The sequence below is a fragment of the Caretta caretta genome, chromosome 4, assembly GCF_965140235.1.
Source record: "Caretta caretta isolate rCarCar2 chromosome 4, rCarCar1.hap1, whole genome shotgun sequence".
Classification (NCBI taxonomy): Eukaryota; Metazoa; Chordata; order Testudines; family Cheloniidae; genus Caretta; species Caretta caretta.
The window spans coordinates 55,193,510-55,206,523 of record NC_134209.1 but is presented as its reverse complement, the minus strand read 5'-3'; the positions used below and the strand labels follow the sequence as shown (position 1 = coordinate 55,206,523).

The window sequence follows — 13,014 nt, the reverse complement described above, 5'->3', positions numbered from 1 at the left end:
TATTAAATATCATTGGATCAAAACTATTGATCTCTTTCAAGACCCATAACTCAAATGTCCTCCAAACTTGACTTGTAATTATTCCTCTCTGAAGACGTCTCAGAGCTAAAAGGGACATCATGCATCAATTTTTAAGATCCACTCCCCACTGAATTCAGTGGCGCCTGCTCAAAACGAGTAAATGGAATGACCCAGGCAACAGTAGGCCAGTTAGTCTGACATAAGTTCCATTACTTCAGATTTGTTGCCCCAAAAGAATAGCTCTGATATGAGTAAAAAGAAAAGGAGTACTTGTGGCACCTTAGAGACGAACACATTTATTTGAGCATAAGCTTTCGTGAGCTACAGCTCACTTCATCGGATGCAGCTCACGAAAGCTTATGCTCAAATAAATGTGTTCGTCTCTAAGGTGCCACAAGTACTACTTTTCTTTTTGCGAATACAGACTAACATGGCTGCTACTCTGAAATCTGATATGAGTGTCTCTCCCACATCCTCTACAATGGCCTTGTTTTCCTCAGATGCTCCTTTAAAACCTTTGTTGTCTTGTGGTTCCACTGTGTGTTTGGCAAGCTGCCTGCTTCTAATGTACTTGCAAAAAATAAGAGTAATTTTTGTTTATTTTTAGCAAGATGCTTCTCAAATTCTTTCTTGGCCCATGTTATATTTTTACATTTTACTTGCCAAGGTTTGTGCTCCTTCCTATTTTCCTCATTAGGATTTGATTTCCACATTTTAAGGGATGCCTTTTTGCCTCTAGCGGCCTCCATTACTCTGTTATTTAACCATGGTGATTCTTTTGGTCCTCCTCCTGTTGTTTTTCACTGTGGGCATGCATTTAGTCTGAGTCTCTACTGTGGTGTTTTTAAGCAATCTCCATGCTGTTTGCAGACATTTTAGCCTTGTAACTGCTCTTTTTAATTTCCATCTAACTAGTGTTGTCCTTCATGTGTAAAATCCTCTTTTTAAAGTAAAATGTTATTGTGGTGGGTTTTTGATATATTCTCTCCTACAAGGATGCTAAACTTAATTACCCAGAGGTAATGGTCACTATTACTGAGAAATTTGGCTATAGTTATTTCATGAGCCAAATCCTCTGCTCTATTTAGGAATAAATGAAGAATTGCCTCTCCCCTTGTGGGTTACAGAACTAGCTGCTCCAAGAAGCAGTCATTTATGGTGTCTAGAAATTTTATCTCTGCATCATGCTCTGAGGTGATTTTTACCCAGTCAATATGAGAATAGTTGAAATCACCCATTATTGTTGTGTTTTCTGCCTTTGAATCCTCTCTAATCTTCCTGAGTATTTCACAGTCACTGTCACCATCCTGGTCACCACCATTAGCAGTACATTTGTACTGCTACACTCATTACTCAAGCATGGAATTTCTATCCATAGAGATTCTGTGGTACAGTTTGATTCATTTAAGATTTTCACCTTATTTGACTTTTTTTTAACATGTTGTACCACTCCCCCACCAGTGCAAACTACTCTGTTATTCCTGTATATTTTGTACCCTGCTATTGCATTGTTCCACTGATTATCCTCATTCCACCAAGTTTCCATGATGCCTATTGTATCAATGACAGGTTTCAGAGGAACAGCCGTGTTAGTCTGTATTCGCAAAAAGAAAAGGAGTACTTGTGGCACCTTAGAGACTAACCAATTTATTTGAGCATGAGCTTTCGTGAGCCACAGCTCACTTCATCTGATGAAGTGAGCTGTGGCTCACGAAAGCTCATGCTCAAATAAATTGGTTAGTCTCTAAGGTGCCACAAGTACTCCTTTTCTTATTGTATCAATGTACTCACTTAATGCCAGGCACTCTATTTCACTCATCTTGGTATTCAGACTTCAGTTGCATGATATGTCCTAAATTTAGGGATGAGGGGAGGAAGTAAGTTTAAAAACACTTAGCAGATAATTAGTGACCATAACGTTTTAGCAGATCCTAAGGAAATCCTCCTTGCCATGTAACATTAGCATATTTCTCCTTAACAGGATTCTGGTAGGGACAGTGGCTAAAACAATATTCACAAAGAAGATTGCAAATATCTCATTGAAACAAACAGTAAAATGATACTAAAAATGGCCTTCAACAGAGGAGAAAATGAAAACTACAAATGTTAAAAAAAAAAAAAAAAAAAAAGTAGCTCACACAATTTTAAGATCTTTCTGCAAATTCTGATAGATTTTGCCTCCTTAGCATTGAGCATACCTTAGTCTGCCAGTAATCTCACTGAAATCCATAGATGATTCCAGAGTAAAGGAACTACTCAACCTGAGTAAGGGCAATAATATTTATCTCTAAGCTTTTTTCTTCAGAATGAAATTTTTATCTACAAAGCTAACAAGAGCCATTTAAGGCTAGCATCATTAAGCACAAGCTGTCTTTTTCTTTATAAAAAAGAATGTATTTAAAAATTTCATGACACTATAAAATTCACAATGTTCAGTCAATGAAAAAAATTTCTACTGATACACATACTGTACATATTGACACATGCATTTAGCAGCCTCAATATGAAAAAATATAATATGGGGACAAGTTGCTGTGAGATTTAGTTATATGATTACATTTGTAACTTTAACATTGCGTTAATGTAGCTTTTTGCATTGAAATCTAATTGGCTGAGAGAACAGATCTGTTATGTTTCAGCAAATAAGGTGATGAGTTACTTATTTTTTTAAGCTTTCATCAATGAGTAGTGATCATCCATTACATAAATTCACAAACTGCATGGCAAGGATTCTATTCGTTATGATGCTTTTAATTTTATTCTAAACATTATCTTCACTTGACTGCAGCTGCCTTAGGTATCTTTCTTCCAGTTTTCTCATTCACCATGTCATAGTTGTGGTGCCCGTGTCATTACACATTTAGTCATGTAAATTCCTTGCAAGTCTTCAGACTTGTCCTTGTATGTAACTAATCTCCAGTTTTCATGTCTAAATATAGGTGTTGACCAGAACCGTGTACTCTGTTGTACCATACAATGTATTAACTGAATTACACAGCATTTTTAGCCAAAGGAGGCTTCCTCCATTTCTAAAACATTATTCTTGGATATACTACTATAATGTTTGGCAGCCACAGCTGCCTATTTTAAGGATGAGAGACAGCTGCAGGTATTGGCAGTCTACAGAATGCATAATTATTAAGAGTAACTGATGCATATGATAGTATATAATTCAACAGAAAAAAACATCTGGCACATACTATATTTGTCATATGAGAGTTTTGCGGTAGGTACTTGCTGCAGCTGGCAGATTCATCATCCATCTGCCAAAATACTAAACAGCTCACCTTTTGTTTTCTACTTACTTTGAAAAGACAATATTAAATAGAAACGGATTTGATGAACTTTTTTAAAGCCTTTCTCTTTGTTTTAATATTATTTTTTTTAATAAGCAGAATGGATCAGCTCTTTAGCTCAGTAATTTTAGTGTTCCTTGTCATTTATAAGGCTAAATCCTTTCCTTTAAACATATGTTAGTATGACAATCAGGGTCCAGAAACCCTAAGAGGACACCAGAAGGTTTAGGCCCAAAAATGATCATTAGTGTACTATGTGCTCATTAGTGTACTATGGAAGTATATGGAGTAAGGTCTTTTATGAAAGGTTGTAATGCTCAGAACTTCATGCTTATTATGAGTTATATACAGACTATGGTTATGAATTTATGTATTTGTGTATATGGAGAATTGTGCAGTTTCAGTTTCACTTCACAGCAGGACTGCAAGCAATGAGACAGGGAAAGGAAGAGAGGTGCTTCACAAGCCAGGTGTTTACACAAAACTAGACTCAAGTAACAATCCACTCTGCAACCCAGGAAAACACAGTTGTGGACCATTAAAGTTAATGGAAAGATACTGAGGCATTCTGGCTATCAATTCAAAGGAATTTTTCCGACTCTGAATAACCATGAGTGACTATGCCAGGAGAGGGTTTAAAAAAGGGGCAGGGGCAGCCATTTAAAAAAAGGAGTCTTAAAACTGAAGTTTTCATCTAGAAACTGAGGGACAGCCTGGCCTGTTGGCAAGAAGCTGTCTGTGAAATGTTGGATCCCTCCTATAGCTAGTGTGTACATTGGGAAACTGTTCAGAGGCAATAGATAAAATCCCTTTTCTAATACAAGTTATCTAATACGGAAGTGTAAAGCCTGAGATGGCATCTTTGTTTCTTTTCTGTGTAACTTGTAGGTTTTTGCTTTCCCTTATTATTTCATCTTTAAATCTGTGGTTTTTCTATTAAATAAACGTTTTGTTTATTTTTACCCAAGCAGGCATCTGGTTCACAAACTGTGGAATATATGTGCCAAAGTGAACTGATAATAGTGTGAATGTCTGGTAGTTCAGAACTTGGGAAGGACTGGGACTTGGGACTGTTGGAGTGACCCTACAAGGAGTAACTGGGCTGTTGGAAGTCAGGGTGAGACCTTGTCCTTGTGGGCAGGTTACTGGTGTCAGGCATCTGAGCCATAACAGCATACTATTAAGGCATCCCAGTGTTACAGGGCAGCCAGTGACAAAACCCCTTACTGGGCTTGGTGATCCCCAGATATCACTGTGACAGTCCATTACAGGAATTGCACCCTAATATCTGTGAACTGAAGTTCACACTGCAGACACTTGCTAAGCAGACCCTAACAGATTCAAGAGTAGTTTGGTGTGACGTTCCAACTAAAAATATTTTCTTGGTGTAGCACTGTACATGATCACATCCACTCTGATAAAGTCCGTGCTGTTGAATGTGCCAGTTCCACACTTCATCGCACAAGTGTAGAAGGAATAGATTATTTTTCAATGACTTATTTAGTATTTTGAATTCAGAATTATTCTTTGGACCTTAAAGTGATATTTAAGAAGCTGGTGTTGGATGATTTAAAATCAACAATTTCCTTATTTTCAAAAAATGTTTTGTTTTATCAGTATGTGTGTAGTTTAATATTAACTCTATTTAAATACAGACACGGCCCATACAGTTAGTGATAGTTCATGCATAAGTAGCTTCCATCAAATACCCCTTCAAGGATGATGTACATCCCAAGCTTCTGCATCCAACCATCTTCTTACTTTTCTCTCCTCGGATCATTTCTACTGCTGCCTCAGTAGCCATCATTGTCTTCTCTTCCTAGACCCTATACCAAGAAAAAAAGAAACTAGGAGATATGGGGAGAAGGCTGGGAGAGACTTCTGACATCTCCACGCCTGGCTTGAGTACACAGGAGCAGGAAAATCTGCTAAATGGATATATAATAAGGGATAATGGAACACCACCTAGAAAATCGGGTTGAGGTATTAGGGAAACAACTGAAATAATTGTACATGAATCCAAGGAGTCTGGGCAATAAAATGGAGGAACTGGAACTACTGTTACAGAAGGTCAAACCAGATACACAAGGATTACATAAAAATAGTGGAATAGCACCCATGACTGGAATAGTAGAATTGAAAGGTATTTTCTGTTTAGGAGAGATAAGAATAAAGGTAAAGGTGGTGGGGTAGCGCTGAACATCAACAAAGTGATAAACTGTAAAGAAATATGAATTGATAGTAAGGAAAAAACAGAATCTGTTTGGGTCAAAAATCTCTTTGGTGAAGGACTGTAAAAGAGGTTCTGTAGGGATAATTTTAAGGATCTGCCATAGACCCCTAGGGCCAGATTCAGGTATGGATAGTGATCTCTCTACTATTAGAGTGATAAATAATATTGAGTGTTGTCATAGTCAGGGGACTTTAACTTCCTGGATATAGATTATATATTATAATGCTGCTAATACTGGTAGAGCCCACTTATTCCTGGATATGAAAGATGACAGTTTTCTTCATCAAATCATCACTGAACCAACAAGAGGTGATGGCCATTTTAGTCTTGGTAAGTAGTGAGGACATCAGAGAAGAGCTGGTTGTAGGAAATAACCTTGGATCGAGTGATCATGAGTTGATTATATGCTTTCAGTGAAATAGCAGGATAATCAAAACCAGATAATCAACTATGAGTTTTGATTTCAAAAGGGCAGACTTTGGGAAATTAAGGGAATTGCTGCAGTTAATGAAGTCAGCTAGATTAAAGTGCTCAAGGATTTAAATCCCAAGCAAAAGGGAAAAAAACTTGTAGGGAAAAGCTCCAGACCCAGATAAATGAACAGCTACCTCAAAAAGCTTATTAGGAGTAAGTAAAGAAAGCTACCTCGTGGAGGTTAGAAAATGTAACAATGAAGTAAACTTGCTAAAAGTCAAGATGAATTAGCTCTTGCCAAGGAAATTAAAATAAATAATAAGAGATGTTTTACAGTGTTGTAGCCATGTTGGTCCCAGGTATTTAGAGAGATAAGGTGGGTGAAGTAACATCTTTTATTGGACCAACTTCTGTTGGTGAAAGAGACAAGTTTTTGAACTACATACATTGGGCCGCTATGCAGTGAGGATGGGAGGGAAATTAAAGATTATCTAGGTATGGCCCAAAAACTAAATTAATACTTTGCCTCAGTTTTAAGTAACAATTGTGATATGGAATGTGTGCATGAAGGCAGTAAGGCTGATGGAAATCAGTGTCTAGAAATGGAAATTACTACATATGAGGTGGAAGTAATACATACCATACAGGTAAAGGGGATGTAATACAACATAGATTTACCAAAGGTAGACCATGATTGGTGGGCTAACCTGATTCCCTCCTTTGAGAAAATAACAGATTTTTAAGATAAGGGAAGTACAGTAGATTTAATATACTTAAATCTACTGTAAACTTCAGTAAAGCATTTAACATGAAATCATTAGTTAAATTAGAGAAAATGTGGATCAGTACGAGCATTCTAGGGTAGATTAGGAATTGGCTAAATGGGGGAAGGCTATTGACTGTTCTGAAAGATGAATTATTGGACTAGAGGGAGGTTACTAGTGAAGTTCCTCAAAGATTGGTCCTGGGACCAAACTTGTTCAATATTTTTATTAATGACCTTGGCACAAAAATTAGGAAGTGTGCTAATGAAATTTGCTGCTGATACAAAGTTGGGAGGCAGCATCAATACACAGGAGGATTGGAATATTGTGCAGGAAAGATATGGAAGACTGAAGTGACAAAAATGGGATGAAATTCAATACTACAAAGTGCAAGGTCATGCACTTAGGGTCTAATAATAAGAATTTCTGCTACAAGCTGGGAGTTTGTAATGGAGGAAGAGAGAGAGACCTGGTTGTGTAGATCAATCACAGGAAGACCATGAGCCACCAATGTGACATGGCTGTGGGGGAAAAGGACAAAAGCGATCCTAAGATGTGTTCGGTGAGGCATTTCCAGTAGTGATAGTGATGTATTGATGCCATTGTATAAGGTAAGTTCTCATTTGGAACACTGTGTACAAACAATTGTAGTCACCCTTGTTCAAGAAAGATGAATTTAAACTAGAACAGCTGCAGAGAAAAGCTATTAAGCCCTCTATTCCCCTGATCATTCTATTTTATGAGAGGACACTGGAAGAGCTTGGATTGTTTAATCTAGCAAAAAGAAGGCTGAGGGGAAATATGGTTGTTCTCTGTAAACACATTCGGGAGGGGGGGTGTATGTACCAGGTAAAGTGAAGAGTTTTTTAAACTAAAGGACAGTGCTGGCACAAGAACAAATGGATATAAACTGGCCATGAACAAATTCAAGGAAATTAGAAGAAAGTTTGTAACCATCAGAAGGGTCAGGTTCTAGAACAGACTCCTTATAGAAGTTGTGGGGAGCTGTAAGAGGGAGCTGTACAAATTTGTGAACATAGTTGTATGACAGGGCTGTTTGTGATGGTAGGGGCCAGGGCTCAACAGTGCTGGGGCTCACTTCTAATTTATGTCTTATATTCCTGAAGCTCATGCTTCAGGGTTTCAGCTGCTCACCATCAGGAGTCAGGAAGGCATCTCCCTCCCACACCTATGCATTCTGGGAAGGGCTTTTTATATCTTTCTTCTGAAGCCTCAGGGATTTCCATGGCTGGAGACAGGACACTGGTCAGAGAGGGCTAGGGCTCTGAGATGCACCAAGCATTCTCTCTCAGGTGCTTGGCTGTCTGGTTCTTACTGACATGCCCAGGATCTAACTGATCACCATATGTGGGGTTAGGAAGGACTTTTCCCTCAGGTCAGATGGGCAGTGATTCTGGGGGGACCAGGGGTTGGCCTTTCTCTGCAGCATGTGGGGGTGGGTCACTTGCCAGGATTACGGGTATATTTTACTTAATTCCCTGCCATTGCGCTAACCTCGAGCACTGGTGCACCTCAGTTCCTCCTATTCTCTGCCTGTGGCTCATAATATTCTGATCTTCTGTGGGTCTCATTTACTTTGATTTCGTCTTTAGTGTTCTGGTGTTGGTGGCCTGTGATATACAGGTGGTCAGAGTACATTATCTGGTGATCCCTTCTGGCTTTAAACTCTATGATTCTTAGACAATCTTTTTGAGGTCATTGAAGGCCAGTTATAATACAATAGAATGTGTTTTTAGAAGCACTTTTCATACAGAACAAGTTATTCCAAAATGCTCTGAAGTTTAACAATCCTGGAGAGAAAACAGGAATTACCTCTGGGGGAGAGGTTGTTTTCCAGCTGATTAGTTTCTGTTTGAAAATTATCTTTCTGCCTCTTTTCTCCATTTGAGTGTATGGCTGTTGTCCTTTTCCTGTATCCTTTTTCCACCTTACAATTTACATAATTCCTTCTGCTCTTAAGTAATGTCTTACCTAAACATTTGTAGTTATATCATGCTATTGTATCTTTCTCTCTAAAAGTTGTATTGCCATATCTCTGTCTACGTTTTTAAAGATTAAAATGAGCAATTATACTTTAGACTGTGCATAAGAGAGGTACTTCCCTGAATTGGTCAATATGCTTGTTTTTTTAGCTTAATCATATAACATTAATTTAGTTACAGTTTATTAACATGTAAGCGGGGAACTCTGCAAATAAAATTTGTATGTGTACTCAGTGTGCTTAATGCTATATTTGTAAAATGTGAGTATTTATGTTGAAGACAACTCCAAGGGCTGTTGGTCTTCACAAAAAATACACCATGCCTTTGCCATCACCCTTTTTAATATATCACTGAGAAGCTAGAGTTGGGATATTTTCTGACTGCGTGTATTGTGAGCAACATTCAAATTAAAAATGGACCTAACCAGGAAAACTTCCTCAAGAAAGGATCTATTAAATGTTAGTTATTTGGATAACAGATGCATTACTGTACATTAATCAGCTTATTTTGTCTGATTGATAGAAGTGAGCTGAGTCGACAGAAACTTCATACACAAGAGCTGATTTCTCAGCTGGAAGTGGCAAATGAAAAGAGAGCTGAGGTGAGAAAATGCCCCTCGTGGGAACTACTTTGATACAACTACATGCACATATTGTAGAATCTTACTGAACCTTATCCAGATGAGTTACGTAGCTAGTTTATAAGTGCCTCTGAAGATTTTAGAATCTCTCTTAACTTTGCTCCCGAATCATAAAACATGAGAAAGGAGAGATCCTCTTTCATTGTTACTAATATATAAATTGTGTGGTGACTCAGAAAATGTTATTTAAAGATTATTTAATCTTATTCATGCATGCCTTTTAAAGGTGGGCTTATTATATTCATTATGCAGTAGCACAGTAAAAAAAAGGTAGGGTTCTTACCATACTATGAGTGGTAGAGTTTACATAATATCTGTAGGTATGAATAAACTAATGTGCCTTCCATTATACATTAAAAGTAAAGGAAGGTTTGTTTGAAGAGTGTGCCTTATTAAATAATTAATGGACATCTTTGAACACAGTTATGCCTTCGTCACACTTCTAGTACATCTGGGATAGCACTCTCTAGAACAGTGGTGACCTGTGGCCCTTCAGGGTAATCTGCTGGTGGGCCGCGAGACAGTTTGCTTACATTGACCGTCCACAGTCATGGCCGCCTGCAGCTCCCAGTGGCCACAGTTCGCCGTTCCTGGTGAATGGGAGCTGTGGGAAGCAGTGGCCAGAACGTCCCTGCAGCACGCACCGCTGTAGCACTTCTGGTGAAGACGCTCCAAGCTGACAGGACAGAGCTCTTCCATCAGCTTAATAACTTCTGCCTCCATGAGAGGCAGTAGCTGTGTCCATGGGAGAGCTTGTCCTGCTGACATAGCACTATCTGCACCAGTGTTTAGGTTAGCATAATTTAGAGGGGTGGGGATTATTCATAGCCCTGAGTGACACAAGTTACACTGACATAAATTACACCAAAGTAGACATAGCCTTAGAGTATCTACTTACCTCAAAGTCTTCAGATCCCACCCTCAGTTCTGTGTAAGTACATTTAGCAGTGATCAGCACTTTCCCTCCTCTGCTGGTTAACCATATGATCTTCACTCATCCTGTCACAACTAGATTTCTGAGAGGGCTTCTCAGATCCTTTCCACCATTGGTAAGGTTCACACCTCAGTGGGACCTCAATTTTGTCCTGTCGTCATTCACTATACCTCCCTTTGAGCCTCTAGTCACATGCTCTGTGGCCCATCTGTCTATGAAGGTGGCCTTTCAAATAGCTATGACATCACCCAGAAGAGTCAATGAGCTGGGAGCGCTCATGGCGGACCTGCCATTTGCGATCTTCTATAAGGAAAAGATCTCATTACTCCCTCACCCCAGATTCATCCCTAAAGTAGTTTCTGAATTTCATGAGAATCAGGTAGTCTGCGTACCAGTATTTTGTCCAAAACCAATGCTTCAGGGGAAGAGAGAAGGCTCTCTGGATATGCAAAGTGTTTTGGTCTTTTATCTACAGAGGACATTAGAAAGAAACCTAAACTATTTGTTTTCATAGCGCGCGCGCACACACACGCACGCACACACACACGCACACACACACACACAGTTTGAGGGCTCGTTCCACCAGAGGGCAAATGATGTACCTATACTAGAGATATGGAGGGCAGCTACTTGGAGCTCTTCGCATACCTTCGTGAAGCATTATGTTCTGGTCCCAGTCATCCATGGATTCAACTGTGTGGACAGCAGTATTACAGTCTACTATCACTTCTGTGTCCTGGCATCCACCTCCTGTTTGACTACTACTTATTAATCTCCCACATGGAATACACATTGGGACCATTACTCAAAGAAGATAGGAAGGTTACTTACCTGTAACTGGAGATTCTTTGAGATGTGTGGTTCCAATCTGTATTTCACTACACTCCTTCCGTTCCCTCTGCTGTGAATTATTTGGACTGTGTGAAAATGGGAAACTGGAGAGGAATCTGCCTGCATCACCTTTCATTCCCTCAGTTGAGAGCACATGTGTGGGCCAACAGACGCTACTTATTTAAAAAAAAAAAAAAAAAAGACTCAGGCACACGGTTCGCATGCATACCCACTTATGAAATACAGACTGGGACCACCCATCTCAAAATACCTCCAGTTAGAGGTAAGTAACCTCCATTTTATGCAGCCCCGCATCTCCCACATTTCTGATATGCATGAACTATACCCCTCGTGTCTGCAGTTTCTGAAGGCAGCTCAAAGCTGCATCACAACATGTGCTAGCCACACCCCCTTCTCCTCCTTGCTGCCAGATCTTCTGCCTCCAAGGCAGTAGTTTTCCTTGGTCCCATCTTTTTCTTTTAGATTTGTTATTTTAGCTGTTTTCTGAGAAGCTAAAATGTTTTTGTTTTCAAGCCTCCTGGCCTCCTCCTGGTAATTCCTGGGGCAACAAAGGACTGCAAATATAAGACAAGACCCTTTTTAGAACAAAAAAGACGGGTTAGTGGATTACAGATTGTTGTAATAAGACATTGAATTTATGGCTTATTACAAAAATCTGTAACCCATTAACCCCCCTTTTTGTCCTATGACTCAAGAGATGTTAAGGGGCCACTCTTCCTTGAATGGTCCCTTAGAATATGTGCTAACTACTTATGCTAAACAATCTGTTCCATCTTGCATTTGTCTGTGACGCTCGGAATATCTTTCCCAGACCTGAAGAAGAGCTCTCTCTGGCTCGAAAATTTCTCTCTCTTACCAACAGAAGTCAGTCTAATGAAAAATATTACCTCATCCACCTTGTCTGTCCACGACAGGATGTCAGTCTTGGCCTACAAGAAACTTAATAATATATTTTCCTTTGGGCATTATTATGATATGTGTTTTCCAGTTGATGCCTCCTTTGAGGGCATCATAAGATCCAAATGAGGATGTCTCACCTTCAGAAAGTGTTGCAAGACCCATAGACCATAAGAGCAATGAAACATTGCATAGCAATTTCAAAACTTCAGCTATAGCTATTCAGACCAAAGATTTTTCATCTATTTAATAGATAAGCCTACTTCATGATAAACAAGTGGTTCATCTTCTCGGGGGGTATGATCCTTGACTGGAGTGAAATGTCTTGGGTCCTGTCTTGGTCAAATCCTTGATGTGATTTGTGATGAGCAATGGCTTCTAACTCGGTCGCTACAAGGATGTCATGTTACTTCTGTGAATAGTCATCACTCATTCGAAATAGATATTTTGTGCATTTAGATTTACCAGTGATGATCTGTTAGGGGAACATTAGAGAAATTAGTAGCTGAGACTGCAGAGAGGTCTCTGTCCTCTCTATCAAAGCCAGCACTGCAGTCTGTTAGTTGCTACCAACACCAAGGTTATCCAAGAAGGGAGTGTTACTTTGGCAGGAGGAGAAAATCTGGAGCAGAAGCTTCCAAGGAAACCTACATGAATTTTCCTCCAAACAAACAAAGTCCTTAGCGTGACAAAGCCTTTTCCTTCTGATTCACCTCTGTACCCAGAGTCTTTAGTGGCTAATCATAATCACAGCAAGGCATAGCTCACAGGCCAGAGCATGCAGTGCCACAACCCAGACACGTCTGAGGAACAGTTGGGGGGGGATTAACATGGGGAAATAGTTTTACTTTGTGTAATGACCCATCCACTCCCAGTCTTTATTCAAGCGTAAGTTAATTATATCCAGTTTGCAAATTAATTCCAATTCAGCAGTCTCTCGTTGGAGTCTGTTTTTGAAGT

At 39.3% G+C, this 13,014-nt stretch overlaps 1 protein-coding gene across 1 annotated transcript in view; it reads left to right on the top strand.

The window, feature by feature from the left end:
• Positions 1–13,014, top strand: part of SCLT1 (sodium channel and clathrin linker 1) — a 128,454-nt gene that overhangs the window by 102,879 nt on the left and 12,561 nt on the right. Inside the window, exon 20 of the mRNA XM_048847332.2 lies at positions 9,254–9,332. Coding sequence (XP_048703289.1) covers positions 9,254–9,332 — 79 coding nt within the window. The remainder of the gene's footprint in view (positions 1–9,253; positions 9,333–13,014) is intronic.